The following is a 20,882-nucleotide window of genomic DNA, read 5'->3' on the forward strand; positions in this document are numbered from 1 at the left end:
GCCCCAAGGGAAATGGGGCCACCAGGGCATGAGGGAGCCAGGATCCAGGATCCAGAACCAGTCAAGTCCCAGTTCTCTGCGAATCCATCCCTCACAAAGCCAGGAATCCCTGCTGCCACTGAAGGGCTTGCCTCTTGCTGACAGTCAGAAGGTAAAAAAGACGCTGCCTCTTCTTTTACCATACACGCAGTGATACTGTGTCGACTACAAGGCAGCAGACAGTTGTCCCTTTGCTGACCTGAGCATCATTTCCAAATGCTCAGGTTTTGAGAGATGCCTCAGGAGACAAAATTATGCTACTATAAAGGCAGTGCCTTCGCTAAGGCACGCAAAGGCACACACACAGCAGTCAACGCTGTCTCCAAGGAGCTGTGATCCCTCGAGGTCAGGCATTCCATCACCTTCAGGGCTGGCATTTCCTCCGGGGTTTGGCCAGTCCCTACGTGGAAAGCAGGGACAAATCCCAGCTCTTAAAGGCCAGCCTGGAGAAGATGCTGCCATCGAGCACGGGACGTGGGTGCAAGCGGTGTTAGCCTCCCCACTTGCTGGAGGCTCCCCTACCCCCTGTGATCGGTTCCCCAGCAGCTCACCTTGCGTTTCCTTCTAGATTTCGGTAAACCCTTCTCTGCGGGGGGTTCAGCACTACTACCCTGCGGGAAGCTGGCCGCCTGGTTTGCTCCGGCGCTCATGGCCAGCGGTTCTTCGGGCAAACGCTCTGGAATCCTGGACAAAAGAGCCAAGTCAATGTTGACCCACAGCGACTTTACCTCATCACTGTCTTTCAGAGGAGACAGGAGCTCATTCCTACCGAAAGGAACCAGGGTGTAAAACTGTTCCTCCAGCTCCTTTGCTATTTCACTACTAGTCCTGGCATTAATAGAGCCAAAGGCACTGCAGCCGCCGTGGGGTTTGCTGGCGGTGCCGCTCCCCGCGTCCTTGGCACCCCGCGGCTCAGGCCCGGCTGCCGCTGGCACCTTGGGCAGCGGGCGCTCCTCCCGTTCCGACTCAGAGCCTGAGTCGGAGGAGGATGATGAGGACGAAGACTCGGTCTCGATGAACTCCTTGGATTTGGGCGCCGTTTTGCTCGGCCCTCGGGCCCGACGCTTCTCACCAGCTGCAGCCGAGCGGGGCTCCCGGCGGTGCCCCGCTCTGCAGCCGCCGCCGCCGGGCCGGGCCCTGGGCGCCTCGCCAGCAGCGCCCTCAGGGAAGCCGTGGCTCCGGGGGGGCTCCTCTGCGCTGGGGCAGGGGGCGCCGTCTCCGGCGGAGTTCCTCTCGGCTCGCCGCGGTGCCTTCTTCCCTGCTGCCCGCCTCGGCGGCCCGCCGTCGGCAGCGAGCGGTGACTTCTGCCGGCTGCCCTTGCTGCCTGGCGCTTTGTTGGCGGTCCTGGGCCGCGGCCCGTCCCCGGCGGCGGCGGCGGCGCGGCTCTCCTCACTGCGATGCTCGGCCGGGCCCTCAGCCGGGGTCTTCTGTCCTTCCTGCCGCTCTGCCTTCACGCGGCCGTAGTACGGGTGGGCTTCCAGCGCCGGGCCATCGGGGTGGGTGAGGATGGGTGCTTTGTGAGGGGTGACTTTGTTCAGCCACTTGTCCAGCTGCCACTTGTTGGACGAGGGCGGCTCGGGCTGAAAGGGAAACAGACGGCAAAGGGCTTAGTGCCGTGGCCCTGCTGCCCCCACCCCGGCATCCGTCTGGGACAGCGAAACCCCGCATCCCTCCGGGCGCCACCGAGATTTTCCTTCGGTACAAGAGCCGCCCCAGCCTACGGCAACCCCTCGGCACTGGCCCTGCGTTGCAGGACAGAGATCATGCCTTGCAATCGGGGATGTTTTTGGTTTCAGAATGGGGTTTGGACATGACAGGGAGAAGGGCTTCTGTGATGCATCATTTCCAAGGGTGATTCACAACAGCGCTACTGCCACTGGCTCTACTGGGAGACACTCCCAAGTTTCCAAATAGAAAAAAGTGCAATGGCGATAGGAAGGGGGGAAAACAAGGCAGGGTACAGCTGAGGCTAGGGGACAATAGCCATCAGGAAAGCTAGGGATGTGCATTGTGTGGCCTGTGCCATTGTAGTAAATACAGAAAGCATTTAAGAAGCATACAAAGTGGCGTGTGGTAGGGAGTTGGAGGGCTAACCAGGCGCTTCATGTAACCTGTCTTGTATTGACATTATAATCCACAAACATTTGTTGTGTGGTGGTGCTGTCAAGGTTCATTTTGTGGGTATTGTGTGGCTGTTAGTTTTTCTTTTAATGTCTGTCACAACACTATCAAGTTATAAGGGCACATTTAAAACATAATGGTGTTAGGACAGGGAAGAAGTGGGATAATCATGATTTCAAATGTAACCACAGCTGAGACAATGTTATTTCAGAACAATGTGTGACTGTTTTCTAGAGCTTGCAATCAGTAATTTGAATGTAATAAAATGAAGAGGAGAGGCAAAAACCCCAGAAAAAAACAGATGATGGAGTAGATGGCTAGCCATAACCTAACTCCACAAAAGCCAAAGTGAAAAATTTCCTAATTTCCTCAGATGGAACCAATATTTGGTTCACTAGGCCATTGCATGTGAATAATCAAAAACTGTGTCATGAGTCGAACATGAAAACCATCAGTGCTCTGGAAGAAAGTTTGCTCAAGAGAGAATATCCACAGTCTCTAACTTAAAAGAGTATCTTACTTCTTGTTTAAAGTAGATGCCTGAGGGCAACACAAGTTTCTTGTACAGCCAAGGGCGCCTTCAGAATCACCCACTGAGGACTGTATGCACTGTACAAGGAGCAAAGGCTCCTAAAATAAGCAAAAAAATTATATATTGGAATTCATATGATAAAAATATTCCTTCTAGCTAAAGTGTCTAATTTACTCATTACTGAGCTAACCCAGACCTATGGAAAGTTTGCAGACTGGCTTACATTTGTATTTTTTAAAGCATACTTCCTAATATCTTACATGAAGAATTTCTTTCCTGAGCTGTAAATCTTGAAAATGGATGGTCAATATTTCTCTTGGATGAGGCTGTATTTTTACAGCCCTTAACTCTTTATCTAAAAATGAACGTCATTTTTTTTATTGCTGTTGAAAATACAGACAGATATGTTTGATGCCATTCACTGTGCACATACTGAATTTACTAGATATATAATAAAAGGTTCACTATACATGGAAGTCTTTCCACTGTTCAGAAGTATTTCAGAAAAGGGGATACATCAGAACCACGTGGGGAAGAATACACCTCTGCCTGCAAGGGTAGGTCAGAGTGAGTGCTGCTTGGAAGTTCAAAAAAACTTCCAAATTCATCTGTTACATCCCCTTCTGCCTCTTTATATATCTTGTAATTCTTGAAAACAGTGGCTCACAGATTTCAAGGCATGACAGTAACCAGCAGGAAACATTGATTACATGCTGCAGCATCATAACCTGGCTGTGCAGGACTTTGCTAGAGTAGTATGTCTGCTATTTAGGCATAATACCTGTAGTCCTACCAACCTATCCACCAGCTAGGAAGTTCATTAAAAGGGATCAACAGTGTTACCAGCTTTACTGGTTCTGTCAGGAGTTTCAGGTGTGCTTTTGAGGTTTAGTTAAATAAAAATTCACATCCTTGTGGTTTCTGAAAAAAAACCCCAAGATCTGTCTGCCAAAAAAAATCCTTTGAGATTCATCTGATAAAAGTAAAATGTCTGCAGCCTATCAGGTAACTTAAAAGAATCCAAACTTTAAAAATTGGAATTTTAAAACTTTACTCACTAATTTTGGGCCCTGGTACCATTTCTGAATATTTGAAATTCTCAGTGTACATGAGCGAAGCCAGTTCATTTTTGGAAGTAATTTATTTAATTGATTGTTCTAACTGAAAATTACTGTACTTTGAGATCACATTAAAAAAAAAAAAAAGAAGGCACCTTGCAAGAGAACAAATCATGACAGCCAAGAATAGATAGCAGGACTGGTGAAAAAATAGACTGGGAAAATTCACTTGAAAATTTTTGGCCATCCATTATACGTGCCTAATTGTAATTATTTGTGGGAGAAAAAGAAAATCCCCAATTTCCACTCCACACACCATTCTATGGAAGAAAAGTTGGTTTGTTGAATTGAAAGTTTTCCAGCAGCATGTAAGGATATAAATACTTATGAATATATATTCAGAATATTGTGATACCAAAGTGCTCTCTGCCCATTGGTTTTGATGCCATGGAAATATGCTGTCCCTAGGGCCTTTTAGAGAACTGGGCAGTTTTCAACTGGGGTAAAGGCAGTGCTGTGCTGATGGGCACTGGTAATAGGAATACCAGTCTGTGATCAGCTGATTTGCAATTAAATATAGGTTGGTCAGCTGACTTGCAATTAAATATAGGTTTGGCATGAAAACTCAAGCCAGGAAACTTCACAGAACTAAGATACTTTCAGGGATCAACATACCACAGACATACACATGTGCCAGGCTCCATGAAGAAACAGGATGTGATACATTTCCTTAAATATTGTGGGTGGATTCATCTGTACAACATAGACACCTATATCTTAGCTAGTCAACAAGTTCCTTCTCCAGTCAGTGAACTACTCTTCTAGGGTGTGAAAAATTCCCTCTTGAAATAGACATATGAAATAGGCCAGATGAGCTGGGCCCTAAAAACGTCTTCTCCTCTCCACAGACTGTAAAGGGGAGGCTGAGGTGGTGAGCAGATGTAGGTATCTACAGGAGAAGTGTGCAGATTTAGGTGGGATGACTCCCACGCAGCATGTCTATATATCTCAGATCTCTTCAAGGCTGCAAGTGCAACCAGAGGCATGAATGGCATGCATCCAAAAAGAAACTTGTCAAAATCTTATCCAGAAACACTTTCTAGGATAAAGGGCTGTTAAACAATGCCAGTGTAATGGGGTCCCTCTATGCTTGTTTCTACAAAGAGGGACCGAAGGCATGGCTAATATGTGGTAAACTTGAAGTACAACACCACTTTCACTGAGAGATATGAGAGCCCATAACATGTGCATGGACTTAGCCCACCATCCCTGCAAGCTACCCTGCCTATTATAAATCCAGGTACTAATTTACCCTTGTGGTAACTTGCTTGTGCTGCCCTGTTATCAAATATTTCACTCAGGGCAATGCCCATACAAATGTGGTGCTTTCTCATTATGTTCAAGGCACAGATGGCAATGATGATGAAGACAATGGTGATGATGATTATTATTACTATTGGATTATATTGCTACTATTATCACTGCTGATGGTGCTTTAACAAATTAGAACTGGGCATTCCCATGTGTTAGGCACAGCACACATATACTCTAAGAGGTGGTTCTTGGCACAAAGAGTTTTCTGAAGGGAAGGGAGAGTGTAGTTTGCAGTCTTTGTCAATAATAGTCTGCAGGACAGCCAGAACACATGAATCCTATTTGCAAAGGTAACAATAGCATCTTCCGATGGTCTAGTGGTAAAATTCCTATATGTGATTCCTTAAAATGGAGGAAGAAACTAATGGTTGTTAACAGTTACAACAGCAAAATCTGTAAAGGCCATTGCATCTGGTATATGGGGCTGGTGAGGCTCAGAAAGGGGCATCTTTCTCTTCTGGACAGGTTACAGGTGGTGAGGCCAGTGATCCTTTGTCCCATGGGATAGATTCTCTGCTTCCTTCCTGCCCATTCCCCACTCTTATCCTCCCTCACAGCAGGAATTCATGGTTGTCTAACCAAAGACAGCTTCAGTAAAGGCCTGCAGGATAATTCATTGGAACAAAGAACAAATAAACCAAATTTTTAGCTTGGAAATGTAGCTTTTTCTATATACTTGGCACCCAAATTTTTTTCAACCACCTGAAAAAGGATAAGATGTCATTGTTTTCCAGATTCCTCATTTATGACATTAATTGACGTCATTCCAAGAATTCATGACTTCAGCAAAGAAACAGGAGATGGAAGTCTCAGTTCCTTGTTCATAATTTTAGGTTTGCAGTCCACAAAGCTTTAACTACTCCCATTAATGTCTGAGGCACCTTAATTTGTCCATATCACTGAAACCAGTCTGAATGTTGTCTCCTGTTCTAGCTCAGCCATTATTCTTAGTTTACTGCAGGCATAAAGTGAAGACAGCTGAGCTAGTCACTACTGGCTCTAAATAGTCAATGGAAAGAAACAGACACTTTTAGGGTGCAATTCATCTAATCTACTTTATATGTATGCTTTACAATGAGCTGCTTTTTCACTCTAGGCAGCTGCATTTAGACACCTGAGGACAACTTGAAAATCTCAAAATGAGATGAGGAAAAAATTACAGAAGACATGAAATAGCGCTTGAATTGCTATATAACCTCAAGTGCAGAAGATACACCGTCCCAGAAATAAAAGTCTTTGAGTATGTGCATATAATGTTTCAGATTATTTGGAGGGGAGAGGGGGGGGAATAATGAAGGCATCATAATGGTTTGCAGATTTCTACATTAAGTTCCTCCCAACCTTTAAATACGGAGTTTCTGCCTAGCATTGTGCTGGACTGCTCCAGTTCATTGAACCTGAAAGCACCAGTTAATGCAAAATCAAAAACCAAGATGTATTTACTTTTTTTGTCTTAGCCAATTAATTTTAAGACTAAATCTAGAATAGAGTCCACTACTTAAAAGTAGGTGGACATGGCCTCCCTTTAGGGAGCTTCCAAAGGCCTGTCTCTTTCCATTTACTGGGTAAGAAACTGGCATATACTTTAGAAAGATGGCTTCACTGGGTGCATAAATGTATGTTAAAGCATTTATGCAAAGCTAAAAGGACTTCCAGTCAGAGACATCACTTGAGCATGTTTGAACTGGTTCCATCAGTCATATGATAGCCCTGGGAAAGCATTTACCCTTGGGGAAAACACAGGTATGCTACTTCCCTGGGACACCCATATCTGTGTGTGCTGTCTCCTAGATCCCATCAAGGGATGAAAATTGCCTATGAAAATCACTGCAGCCATCACATTTGTGAGTCATTTACATTTTTGTGTAGGCATGTGTCATCCAGCATGTCCTAGAAGGCAAACCACAAAAATATAATGCAAAGAGACAAGCAATCTGTTGGAGTGGGGCAGCTGTTTCGTGACAATGATCACTGACAGCTCAGGCTCTGTACAAAAGTAGTTCCACAGATCTCGAGAGGATATGCATAAAATGCTTAAGAGGAGGCACTTCCTCCATGTTTCCATGACTTAGTTCTCTGCTGGACTTTATGAAATCCAAGACCTGCCTCAGTTAATTAGCTTTGTGCATTCTCTGAGGAATTTCTGCTCCTGGGCTCAAGCAGCATGGGTATCTGCCTAGATGGTAACCACTCCTCCCTTCCTGTGCTTCTCCTCTTTTCATCTCATATTTCCTTCCCCTTTCTTTCTTCTCTTTGCCCATTTTCTTCCGCCTTTTGAGATCCCACAGGGAGAGGAGAGACCAAGAATGAGATCTTTGCACTAATTCCAGCAGGGAATTAAGTAGACAGAGAACAAGGTCTTAACAGGTCAGATAAGAAAGCTCAGAATGGGAAATAAGACATGGGGTACTGCAGGGAGAGCAAGAGACTGGAAAGAAGAGAGAGATGGAGAAAGTGGACAAAGTAAGAGGAGAATTAGCTGGAAATGGGTCTGAAAGTGCTGTGAAGGAAAGACAGAAGATAAGTGTTAAAACAAGGAACAAAAGTGACAGAACCTGAGAAAAATGTATTAAGGATGTTTCTGTGAGTACTGCATTTTGCTCAATTGGAAATATGTCTCCAAATAACCAAGGAAAATATGAGGAAAGGTTTGCTGTTTTTGCAGCATAGTTTTTTTTTTCAGAATGAGAGAATAGGTGAGACATAGTTTTGTGGGGAGGATTCTTGTGATTGGATGGTTTATGTGGAGTAGGAAAATATACAGACTGTATTTCATGTGTATTTACAATCTTGATGCTAGATTTTGGAATATTTTTACATACATTAATGTGTGTGATGTGGCTGTGGAGTTCATAGTTTAATTCTAAACGTGTGTATTGACCAAAACATGTAAAAATGTCAATCCTGGTAGAAAAGCAGAGCAGAGAAAGCAGCTTTGTTGTGTCTGTTGAGCTTTCTGCAGAGGTGGAAGCAGAAGGTGTCACAGCACTGGCAGCTTAATTGTAGTTTGGCTAGGGCTTGTCTATATGTGGAAATTTTCCGTGCTGGCTTTCCAGATGACTAGTTTGGGCTCAGTGTTTTGCACCATAAGTAATTCAGTTTAGTCCATTTTGGAGGTGAATTGAAAGAAATCACATAAAGGCAGCAGTAGCAGAAAATAATTCACTTAGAGAGTGAGGCAAGGGAAGTGCATGAGTGAACAACTGGTTTCTTTTAAAAATTTAACCTCAAACTGATTTTATAATAGCTTCCCTGCGTGGAGAAGCCATTAGTTCCCTTGCAGTGCTGGGAGCCCACATCAAGACTTACACACTAAGCAAGCCATTGCTATGGAGGCATACTTGCATAGAACTTCAGGCAAGCTGTGAGCCTTGCAAGGTGCTCCATTCACCTCCAATTTGAGCAAAATGTAACAGGGATATTTCTTTCTTCATTTTTGTTTCAAATGCTTTAATCTGCCCCAACATCCACTGCCACTTACATTTCACAGTGTGCCAGGAGGAAGATCCTTGGGCCTTTCTCTCCCATTGTTTTTCCATGCATCTCCTCACAGCCTCCTTGTGTTGGTCTCGCTGGGAGAAGGTGTGAGTGTGTGTAGCAATGCAGTGCCACCCCAAATGACAGCAAAGCCCTTACCTCTGGGCTGGAGTAGTGCGAGGCCTTGCTGCCGTCACTCTCGCTGGAGCTGCTTTCGCTCTCGGAGTCGGACTCTGAGCTGCTCTCGGATTCACTGGAGCTGCTGCTGCTCGAGCCCTTGCTGGAGAGTCCCAAGGCTCGGGCACTGGCCTGCGGCACCACCAGGCTGCCAGCCCAACACACAGCCCATGGGTGTGGGACAGGGAGGGAAGAGAAGAAAACAGGAATATAAACATGAAACCCCCATGTATAAGAACCGTGCTGTTTTAGGAGCATACTCTGTGAATGCCTGTGAGCTTTTCTCTGCTGCTAATAAATTGTGAAGTGACTTCAACATTACATTGCTATAACTGGAGGGAAAAGATGGGGTTACTCTCATATCCATTTAAATTCACAGCCTTTGCCATCTTTTTCATCTGGGGAAGAGTCAGGTTTTCACTTCACCTTGTGTCTTTTCCCATTCCATAGATATTTAAAAAATACTAAGTGTTAAAAAAGCAGTATAGAAAGCAGTTTTATGCTGTCTAATGAACACTCACCCAGAGGTGAAAGCAGGAGACCAAAAAGGTGAACAATTAAGAAACAGAGTTGAACCCCACACTACCAGTCATAAGCAGTAATAGCAATAACCATAAAAATAACAATAATGATACATCTTCACTGGAGCTTCCAACCCCCATCTTCCATTTTGCACACTTCCTTACCTGCCCATAAATGATGTGGTTACCTGTATATACCATCTTGATTATTGACAATTCAAGATCTAAGACTCAGCCTGCAAAAACTTGAAGAGCTCAGGCTTGTGTTTTGGCATGTCAGCAATGCAGTACTGTCGGCAGAGCTACTTGCCTTCTTTAAAGTTATGTTTGCATGCAAGTGTTTGTATTATCAGACCTGACAGCAGAAGAAATGTGTATTTTCCTGAAATAGTTGACCATGTATATTAAAAATATCACAGTCATAAAGACTTGAGTGTGAAATATCATATTAAGTCATTCAGCTTATTCCCTAGGCAATGCAATATTGCTCTCTATAGCAGGGTGCATTTTCTAGTGAGTTGTCCAATTTGATTTTAAATGACTTGAATGCAGCTTTTACTTTTACCCCTGGGAAACTTCTCTGCAAACTAACCCAAATTCCACTGTCAGAAATTTCTTCCTACGTTCAACCAGAAGTTGCCCTTTTAGAATTTATAGTTGTTACTTATTATTTCATCCTATTACTAATAGTTACTATGATAAATTATCCTCCTCCCTTTTTGCTCTCACATTTTTGCAGATTTTTTTCCTGTCCTTCTTCAGTCATCTTTCAGACAAGGCCTTACACATTTACTTCTTCTGATCTTTCTTCATAAGTCATTATCTCCAGGGATATAGGATCATTTTTATGGCTCTTTTCTGAACTCATTCCAATTTGTCTATATCTCTCTGATAACAGGGTGCCCAAAACAGAGTGCAGCATTATAGATTGCTTCTCACTACAGCCCTGCAGTGAAGGGCTATTACCTTCCTGCTCCTTGATGTGCTGCTTCTGTAAACATATATCCGAGCTGTGAGGGAATGTATTGTCCATTAACATCCCTACCTCTCTTTCAACACTGCTTTCTTCAGAATTCTTCTACTGATAGCTACATGATTATTTGCTACAGAGAGATTAGCTTGCTTTTTTCCTTCATACCAGATCTCATTTTCTTCTTTTACCTTGCAAGCTTCTAGCTCCTTTTGATTTATTTCGCTGCCCTCAGAGGTGTCTGCAGCAACTTCTAATTTAGTATCAAATGCAAACTTAATTAAATGGTTATTCACTTCCTTTTCCAGATCATTAATGAGACTGTTAAATAAACCCCACATGAAACACACTGGTACCCTGATAACCATCTCTTCCCAATTCCATTCACCGGTGTTTATCATTACCCTTGTTTATGCTCCATCAGGCCAATATTGTGGCTAATGCAATGTGATCTTGGAGAAGCATTTTGTGAGAAATAATATCTAATAATTAATTACAGTTCTGCTATGTTGCACCTAAAGAATTGTCTTTACATGGTAATGGTGTTTTTCATTATGGAAAACTGATACCTGACACCTTGCACAAGCCACATACAACAGGCAATTCCTGAGGCTTTGACAAGGGGCCAGCCCATCAGAGAGGTGGTTTCAACTTCACAATTCCCCATGGCTGCACAATTTCTGGCCCTCTACCTGCCTCCCCTAACATATGCCAGCCTTTCCCCTCTGGACTAGCTGTCTTGCACAAGCCAACACATTGCCTTTACTTGCAGCATCCCCGCTGCCTTTTGCTAGGAGGTGGCACACCTGTGCATGGCTTTCTTAGTTTTTGTTTGCCTGGGGAATCCTGACACTGTTGGATTGTTTCTGCATTGTTTCTGCACCTTTCAAAGCACAGAGGGGCCAGGCAGTAGAAAAAATCTCAGCTGTGATCTCACCTTACTAATTAAAAGCAAGTAAAATAAACAGGAGAGGGGAGCTGACATCCATTTATATTTTTTATCTTTATTCCCATCCTTGTAACTACTACTGGGCAGTAGAGAGAGAGCTGGCAGTAAAAGCTCGTGCTCTGTCAGGATGGCTTGGTGCTACATGCATGGTCACAGTCTGCCAACTCCTGGGTGGCAGGAGGTCTGTCTTCATGCACAGGCATTAAATGTACCAGTCACAAGGAGTGCCTTAAAAAACTTGGTCTTTTGTCCAGCCATGTAGGTGCAGTAAAGACAAGATTTTCAGGCAGCCATTTGTATAACTTCATTAAGGCACAGAGGCGACAGAAACAGCTGGGAAGCTTGTAAAAAATTTTCCTTCTTGGAGAAGGAAAATGGATATTTTGCAAACAGTTTCAGGACAATGCTTTCCTGACTTATACAGGTTGCCCAGTGAACTCCAGTTTTAGGTTGTTCACTTATATTAACAGATTGCAGTTAATCCCTTGCTAATAAAATAGTGAGAGCTATATACAAGCCATTACGAATAGGTTTTGTGGTTTTGATTTTTTTCCTTAAGAAAATGTGGAAAAACCATGAAAAGTTAACTGCCTTTTCAGACAGCATAGCTTAGGGAATGCCTTTGACAGTGTCTGGCTCTGATGGATTTCCAGTCCTCTCCACAACAGCATTGTTACTGAAAAGTTCTTGAGCATCACAAAACATCTGCACATTTATGTCCTGCCCTTAGTGACTGTGGTTTTAATTTTTAAACCATCATTTTTATTTGTCATTGACTGAAATATTCAGAAATTGCTATATAGGGGATGAGGGGGAAAAACCCATGGTAATATTTCTTTCCAGTTGTGACATGAAACGTTTTTCTAGGCTGCTGAATAGAAATTGTTACTACAGCTCTAGATATAAAATATAACTGTTGGATTCTTCACAAACATCTGGAAATCTATGTTTGCTGTTCTAATGGTAGCCAATATACTACAAAATTAAACATTACAATATTTTCCCATCTATGCTAACACTGCTGAAGTCTCCTGTCCCCCTTTTACTTTTTCAATTTTAAAATATAGCATATTCTTATAAGGATCCTCATTATGTTATAGGGACCAGGGTAATAACAGTTACATCTGTCATCATGCATTCTTATTAAAAAGCAACCTTTTTTTTAAAAATTAGTAACTTTTATTTTGGACTGCTCTTTCTGAAGGATATAAGCAAGATCATGCAGTTAGACTGATCTACATTTTAATGACTGTGGCATATAACATTTGAGCATATTTTGCTCAAATGCTTATATAATTCTGGGTTTATGCCCCAGAATTAATTACCACTTCATAGAATTTCTATTTTTATTTTAAGGAATTAAATGACAATTAAGTGAGACTCACTTTTCTTTAGAGCTCTTAATCATAACTTGCACTCTCTGACTTAAAAGAGACAGTAAATACCTTGTAAATTTGCCAGAAGTTCAGCAATAAGAACATTTAAAAACCAACACACCATCTGAAGTTTCTGATCAGATATCTCCCATTACCCTGGCTACAAGGGCACCTAATTTCCATGCAAGTCTCCAACAACCTGTTTTCCTGCACTGTCTAGTGGACAACTGCCCTTCTTAAAAGAACTGCTAGATTCCTTGTAGCCCAAATTTTTCTCTTATGTGCTGGTTCAGAAATCCAGTGATTTGGGAAGATTAATACTTCTTCCCCACTCAAACTGACTTGTGATCCAAGTTGAGAGATGGAGCCATCTCAATCCCTGGACAAGGCCTAGAGGTTATTTGTGTGAGACCAGTTGTTAGCCCCATCAGGCTGCATGGCCATGTCCAGCCTTTGAATGGCACCAAGGCGGTTTGAACAGTTATGCAGCAAGGTGCTAGGCCTGGCTATTCAGTCACTGGAGACAGATTCCCAAATGAAATTGCTTTGGTGGCCCTCAGGAGACCTCTTCAGGTTGATCATGTTGGATCTGAGTCCCACTTTATGCTTCATATTAAGCTGCTGCTTACAGCTGTAGTACTTCCCATGATAATAAATCATGGCACTCAGCACTGGCTACAAGAGTTTCCCAGGATAGGCATATGCTGCATTGCAGGAATTCAGGCTCAAACACATGCAGCATGGATAAAGATACAAGTAAAACTGATGCAGTTCTTTACCAAACTGCAAGTATTCAGTGACAATATATAGAAAAAAATCCCTCTGATGCTGAAGAATTTGTCATCCCAGTTCTTCACTGCGTTACAATATGAAGGCACTTTACACAGGCATGAATGATTATCAAGAATGCAATGCAAGGGAGAATCAGGCCTTGGAGAAATTACTCAGCCAAAGGAACATATCAGTGAGCCTCTCAAATACTTTTCCAGCCACAACAAAGGCTATGCAAATGCTCATAGAATCATTAAGGTTGGAAAAGACCTCCAAGATCATCAAGTCCAACCCTTGACCAAATACCACCAGGCCCACTAAACCATTTTACAAAGTGCCATGTCTATTCATTTTTTGAACACTTTAGGTATGGTGACTCTACTATTTCCCTTTACCACTCTTTCAGTGAAGAATTTTTTCCTAATATCCAACCTGAACATCTCTTGGCCCAGCTTGAGGCCATTTCCTCTTGTCCTTCCTTGGTTGCATGGAAGACAAGGCTGACACCCACCTCACCACAACCTCCTTTAAGGTAGTTGTAGAGAGCAATAAGGTCTACCCTGAGCCTTCTTTTCTTCAGTGTAAACAAGCCCAGTTTCCTCAGCTGCTCCTCGTGGGACTTATGTCCGAGAACTTTCACAAGCATTGTTGCCCTGTGCTGGACATGCTTCAGCACCTCAATGTCCTTCTTGTAGTGAGATGTTCAAAACTGAATACAGTACTTGAGGTGTGGCCTCAGCAGTGCTGAGCAGGGGGGAAAATGGATCATATTTTAGAGTCCAGTTGGTCTGTGTAATTTCACTTTGCTAGAATTGTATCCAAAGCTTTCTTACCAAAACGGTCACTAACACTATCAGACATTGTCTGCTGTATTTTTTTTCTGTGTCTGGAGATAATACACTATTTATTCAGTGTCATCTGCACAGCTGTGATCATCTAAACTATTTTTCTTCTAAATCTCATTCTGGTGTGCGACTGCTAAATGGCTGTGACTTCCCAGAGGAGAGAGAAATGCAATAACTAGTGAGAAGAGCTTATTTGAATAAACAAGAGACATTGTTTGGGATCATATTGTCAGCGTTGAGAGGTAAGTGTAGAAAAGCTGATCCTAATTCATATATCACAAACATTTGAGAAAATCCTAAGAAAGGCTGTAAGAATACTTAGAGTATTTGGGATACCCAGAAAAAAGTCTATCACTGTCTAGAAATCAAGGCAAATTGTGGGAAAACAATACTTTGAAACAGACACCAGCCCCCTAGCTGGCATAAACTGTCATAGCTCCATTGACTTCAATTAGGCTACAGTGATTTAAATCCAACAGTAAATCTGACCAAGACTCTGAAACAGTATTTCAAATTTAGTGATGAAAACATATTCCATGGTTTAAAGAAGCTCTGTTGGCAGAGCCTCTATTTTGATTTCAGATTAAAGTATCTGAAACATCACTTCCTTCTTCCCTCAGAGCCAACCTACCCATCGAAGGTCTTTTATGGAAAACTCTTTATCCCTTTATTGCAATAAGCAAATTCCACATGGTGCTTCCTCAAAGCACAGACGGAGAACATTGTGCCAAGATCTGTATAAATATCTCTGCTGCCTGGCACTGAAGATATTGCATGTCTCTCATGCACACAGTAGGGAATTCCTGTCTCAGTAATTGTGAATGGATCACAGAAGCCATGAAAATGCCCACTTCTTGCTGCTGCCCCTGGGTATTTTTCAAATTCTCTTCCAGCAAAGACCTCTGAAGCATGGGAATTATAAGGACTTGAAGATCAGGCCATCCCAATATTGTAACAGAACATATGGGGATATCTTCTGAGGCAAATGAAGAATGCCAAGAAATAGCACCATAAGGACAGCCCACAGAATGGAGGTGGACCTCATCCATTTGTTTCAGGACAAAATCATGCTGAGAAAAGGGAAATGATACAATAAACTCTAGAACTTGCACAGACAACAGCCAGATACCACCATGGCTTCAAATACCAGTACAAAAGTCTCTGTGTACTTAACATTCAAAGGTGAGTACAATCACAGAGTCATAGAAAAGCTTGGGTTGGAAGGCACCTTAAAGATCATCCAGTTCCAACTCCCCTGATATTTAGGGTCTGTTCTAACCCAAGCCTTTCCATGCCTGTATGCTTCTGTGACAGAAAGGCTCTGCTCTAGTTTTAGGTCTGTTCCATTGTGTCTGAATGCCCAAATCAAACGACTCTTCCAGGGCTCCAGCCACCATCCCATACACGGGTGTGACTGAACTGCCCACCGTCAGTGTGTCAGGAGATGTCTTTCATTATTCTTTAAAAAGCCCTTGGATATCCTTTTTCTGAAGTCAGTATGGAAGTGACACAAATTTATGGTTTTGTGCCTTTGCTAACTAGAAGCATTAAACCAATTTAATGTCTGAATTCTTTCCAGTTACCAATTGCAAAAACCTATCGTTCACTAACAGGAGAAGACAGTGAGCCCTGCTGCAGTTTGCTGTTTCAGCCTGAACGCAAAAAAATGAGGCTCAACACTTTCCTTTCTCCCTTACTCCAGGTAAACGATTTCCCAGGAGTCTGTTAATATCTTTAGGAAACAGAGAAATGTTTTCATACCTCATTCCTGTAATGGATGAGGTATGAAATGGGAGTCATGATGAGTGAGAGTCCTGGAGGTTGTTCAGCTTGTCACAATATATAATGCCTCTGTGAAAGCACTGCATTACCTTAGCTGCACCACCTTTGCACAGCTCAGCTAATAAAGCACAGCTGCCAAGAAGAGAGTTCATAGGCCCCCCCTATATTTTAGCACTTTCCCTGGGAGCTTCTTAAATAGTTTGTGCTGACAAGACTACAAGTATCATCTGATAACACAAACTGAAGGCAAACCAGATCTCTCTAAAGAAGAGTCAAGTGTGCACTGTGCAATTGCAGCTTGTCAGAATAGTCACCAAAGAAAAATTTATAGGAAAGGCTGTTTAAAAAAACAAGCTATGAAGCTCAGGCACATAAATATACAAAAACCCTGAAAAAAAATCCATTATGGCAAGGGGCATCTAATTAAGGTCTAGTTGATACTGGAGGCAGTCAAATCACAGCTCTCATTGTGAAGGAATATGGTAGAAATGAGAAAGCCTCTAGAAAAAACCCACCTTGAGTGAAAAAAATCTCCTAAAATAAAATGCTATGTAACAATTAATGGTGACACCTCTGTATCAATTGGTCTATCGAGAGGAGCATGTGCTGGGGTATCTGAGATGAAAGGGTTCAGCAGACCTGGAGCAGCATTAACGTGGGGGTGAAGTGATTAGTCAGCAGGCTGACAGCTGTGCTGGGAGCCTGGTGCCAGATTCCAGCGTCTGCTTTCCACTGCTGCCAAGTGTTTGCTTGTCGCTCCAGATAAATGGAGCATCAGCAGTGTTTTATTTGACCTGCTCACAAGAAAAATAAAGCAACTCTGACTTCCTTGGTGTGTTTGTCATTGACCTTGCATCAGCTGAATATGAGTGGAGAGAATCCCTGGTCCAGCAAGTTAACTCTTTAGTAGAAGAGGACTGATAAGGTCTTTTTACCTTGGTAGATTAATTAGCCTCTTAACGTCTCAAAGTACAGGGACTTGAAGAAATGGCTGGCATAGTCTGTATGTCCTATATTGTCCTTGGAACATGGCCTTGGACCAATGGCCTGGAGAATGATGAACAGCTTTGAGAATAGTCCATGAACAGCACCCTTCTGCATCCCCTTTCAAATCAGGAAGCAATCTCTATAGAGACATTTTTTGAGGGGAAGGAGGGTGGGCCAGAAATAAATTGGAACTGGATAAAGCTGTTGAGAAGATTCAGTCATAGAACACTGCTTCTGATCTTCCCCTGAGACCAAGGGCGATGGCTTTTGTGTGTTTTCCTTCATAAGCACCCCAGAACGTTTAACTTTTCTTTTTTCACTATTTTGGCCATGTTAGGAACTTTCTATTTGAGATCCCTCTATTGTCTGGTCAAGGTCAGTTTGTGCTCTCTGGAGATTGCTACCTCTCTTGATGGACTTAGAAAGAATCTAAGATCCTAAGGATTGCTTAAACTTTGTGCTTTACAATGCCCAGCACCTTCTGCATTGTAATCTGCATGGGAAACCAGGGAGGCTTGGTTTAGACTCCTCTTCATAATCTTCTTTTCAGGGTTCAGTCACCTCTCTCCACTTGTCCTAAGGTGGGGTTGGTATCCAATATGAAGACTTATATCCACTCCCAACTCAGCACTCCACTATTTCATCAGACCACTATCAAAAGCCCTGTCAGATTCAATTATATCAGTATCAGGAACAATTATACCTCTCTCAGGAACAGATACTCCACTAACATTTTGAAGGTGATTCTAGCAGTCTGGTTGGCTTCATCCCGCCAAGAGACAGGTTAGAAAAATAAAGGTAATTAAGCACTGGAACCAGTCATCAATGAAGATAAGGAACATCTCCACTGGTAATGGTAATGGCAATTTCAATGCAATGGTAATTGCAGAAACTAGGCAAAAGAGCAGTGCAATATATTCTGTAGAGTGGCTTTAACCTACCATTTTCAATATGTCTCATCAGGAGATTTTGATACAGTTTCACTGGGTATTAGACTGGGTGTTGCTCTTTTTGCCCATTTATTTCCTAAAATGTGAAGTGTAAATGTACTTCCATCCAAGAGAACAGCCATTTTTGCTTGTGAGTGACAGCTTCATCAAGCCTCAGAAGAAAACCCCAGTAGTGCAGACTAGAAAATCCTCATCTGCACTGGCCTGCCATCACCTTGTTTCAGAATTACTGTTAATGCTGTGGCTGGCCATCAATACAAACAGCCTTTTGTAGTCTTTAGGCATAGTCACACCTTGCTTCAGCACAGAAATCATTTGCCTCAGTCAGCAGAGCCCTGGGTATGGTTCTGCCTTGCAGGACCTCTCACTGAGCTCTGAGAGTCCAAATACAGATGAACTTGTGCAGATAAAATTACTAACTACCATAATGGCTGTCCAAATGGGTGCAATAAATTTCAGCATGAGACAAACTCTCTCAGGTTTCACTGACTCTTAATGTTGCTGCTGCCAGCTTTAGTGTTACTCTTTGACTCAAGCCATATTCTGTTGTCTCCCAAAGGTCTTTTTGGCCCGTCAGCTCTAATCAATATGCTGCCTTGAGAAGAAGCTTGTTTTAAGTAGGTTTGCTCACCATAAAAAACCATAAAAAGAACATTTGACTTCTAGTCCTTGTCAGCATATATCACTCCCTATGCAGAACAGCATTTAGATGGTCTGTTATTTGAATCCAAGTGCTCTCTTTTATATGTTTCAAGAAATGACAAATGCCTGAAAAAAATGCATAGTTGTTCTACATAAGACATTAGGCAGGCTCAGGAATGGCAAGCAGAACAGCTAATAAAGCCCAGAATTGTAGCAGAGAGGATGTTAAAAGCTAATTAGTTTGAGATTATTTGGAGACTTGTAAAAGGTTCTTCTGTTCTCCTTTCTGTTGTAGGCATAGCCTGTTTTCCATCGTCATCCAAAAATGCTTTGATATCTTTTTAGAAAGAGTTGCCCAGGATATGCTGTTTACCTATTATTGACATATTAGCTGGAAATAAAGAATGTTTAAAATGAACTTTTAGCTGTTGAGTATTTGCTTGTGATGCAGCCTTAGGTTTTCAGGGGTCTGAGCCCCTGGCAAAAAAAAACTTCTCCCATTCTGACCAGGTTCAGATTCTTGACCCCTTATTCTGGTTTAGTAATATCATACTTTACAGCTTGGATAAGAGTACCCAGAAGTGCTCCTGAAGAGCAGGAATGGTCTGTCTACTGGGGGTGTCAGGATCTGACCCACTGTAACCCAGCAAACACAGTGTGCAGATAATTGATGATGGATTTTGAAGCAGAGAGCAGTGTCTACGAGTAACCTTTGCTGTGCCTTCCTTAGGTATAATGTGATCTGTGAAAAACTATGCAGAAATATGATATGCACAAATATATAAATGTTACAAAGAGTAATATAAATTGTCCTTTACAATTCAAAGGAAAAATTGAATGTGAATTGCATCTTTTTGTTAGATGTTATCCATGGAAAGTAAACTTGAGGTTTACTCATGCACACATAGATGATGAGGGGAGGCAGAAATAAATTTCAAAGTAAATATAATTTTATTTGCTTTATTAATCTACTATGTGGTACCAATGTGTCTGGACTCAGTGGTTCCCCAGCTGCAACCTCCTGCAGGATGTTATCAATCCTTTATTTCTGTGAAATGTGCTACCAACTACTACGAAAAACACTAGATCTATATGACATTTTAATTAAAAAAAAAAATTGGTCTTATACCATGCTGTGTCCTGATGTAGTTAAACATATATCTTCCAATATACCTTTCAATCCGTATCTCACGTGTTTTGCTGTTCATTAACCACCATGCATTTTTTAGGTTTCCTGTGAATTTACAATATCACTAAAGCTGTGGAGATGCCCTTGCCTATTCTTCAATGCATGTTTTGCTCTCCCTGGCTTTCCCAGTGGGGCAGAAAGGAAATGCACACATGACAGTGGGGAGAGGGCACAGGGACAGGGAGGGATATTGCCAGTTGGTGCTGCTTTCCCCTTCCAGTGGCACAACAAGCTGTTGCTGTCTTTTTCCTCTCTCTGCCCCAGGCCAATAGTCCCTTTCTGGCACCGGTCTTACTGCAGTGCCTCAAACATTCCCCTGCCTGCCTGAGCTCCTGCATGGCCTAGGATGTGCTGTGTCAAGTGGTGAGCCTCTTCAGAGCAGGAATATGTGTTCAGCAGTGTGACCCAGCATGGAGACTGTAGGAGTCAACATGTGTTGCTGCTGGGAGTTCAGTGCCCAGCTGTGAGGATATACATTCAGTGCGTCTTTAAAAGGGTATCACATCACCTGCCTGCAGCTGGGAAACAGCTGGGGGAAAGCTGGAGAGTCTGCACAAGAGCTTTGCTAAGATGAGACACAGATTTCCAGGAGAGTATGATTTTCCATAGTCAGTGCAGCATGAAAGTAACTCTTGGGGATTTTTTTCTTACCACCCCAACACGACGCTCAGTGCAGCTAGGCAAGCTTCAGCTTGGGGAGAAAGATCAAGCGCTGGGGCTTTGCCATTATCTTAGACACTAGGGGAGAAAGCTAGATGACTTTGTTGATAACTACTAGCTTGAAGACCCCAGCAGGCCTTCAGACAGTTTTATTAATCATAAAAAGTCATTAAAAGTGGCCAATTCCTCAGGGGCAAAGTAAAAACAAAACCTTGGAAGAATGAATCAGAGCAGGCATCTCCCATTCCTAAGAGCACCCCGTTCAACATTCTCTGCAGGAAATTGAAACAGAATATTTAGGACTGATACTCCCAAGCAATATAATCTAATGCTTTCTCAGGGAAGGGGCAAGCTTCCTTATGGATTTAGATTGAAACAAAGAAAAATATTGATGGACTTTGTGTACAGCTGGGAGGCAATGAACTCTCATTCAGCTGACTCAGAGGTTTGCACGTCACATCC

At 42.6% G+C, this 20,882-nt stretch overlaps 1 protein-coding gene across 1 annotated transcript in view; it reads right to left on the bottom strand.

Annotated features, from left to right (window-relative positions):
* Positions 1-20,882, bottom strand: part of AFF3 (ALF transcription elongation factor 3) — a 318,188-nt gene that overhangs the window by 36,370 nt on the left and 260,936 nt on the right. The window contains exons 11-12 of the mRNA XM_054272311.1: positions 8,761-8,926; positions 591-1,619 (exon numbers count right to left, since the gene is read on the bottom strand). Coding sequence (XP_054128286.1) covers positions 591-1,619; positions 8,761-8,926 — 1,195 coding nt within the window. The remainder of the gene's footprint in view (positions 1-590; positions 1,620-8,760; positions 8,927-20,882) is intronic.

Source organism: Melozone crissalis, unplaced genomic scaffold (genome assembly GCF_028551555.1).
Source record: "Melozone crissalis strain CALT ecotype California unplaced genomic scaffold, PUWL_Pcris_2 ptg000013l_1, whole genome shotgun sequence".
Taxonomy (NCBI): domain Eukaryota; kingdom Metazoa; phylum Chordata; class Aves; order Passeriformes; family Passerellidae; genus Melozone; species Melozone crissalis.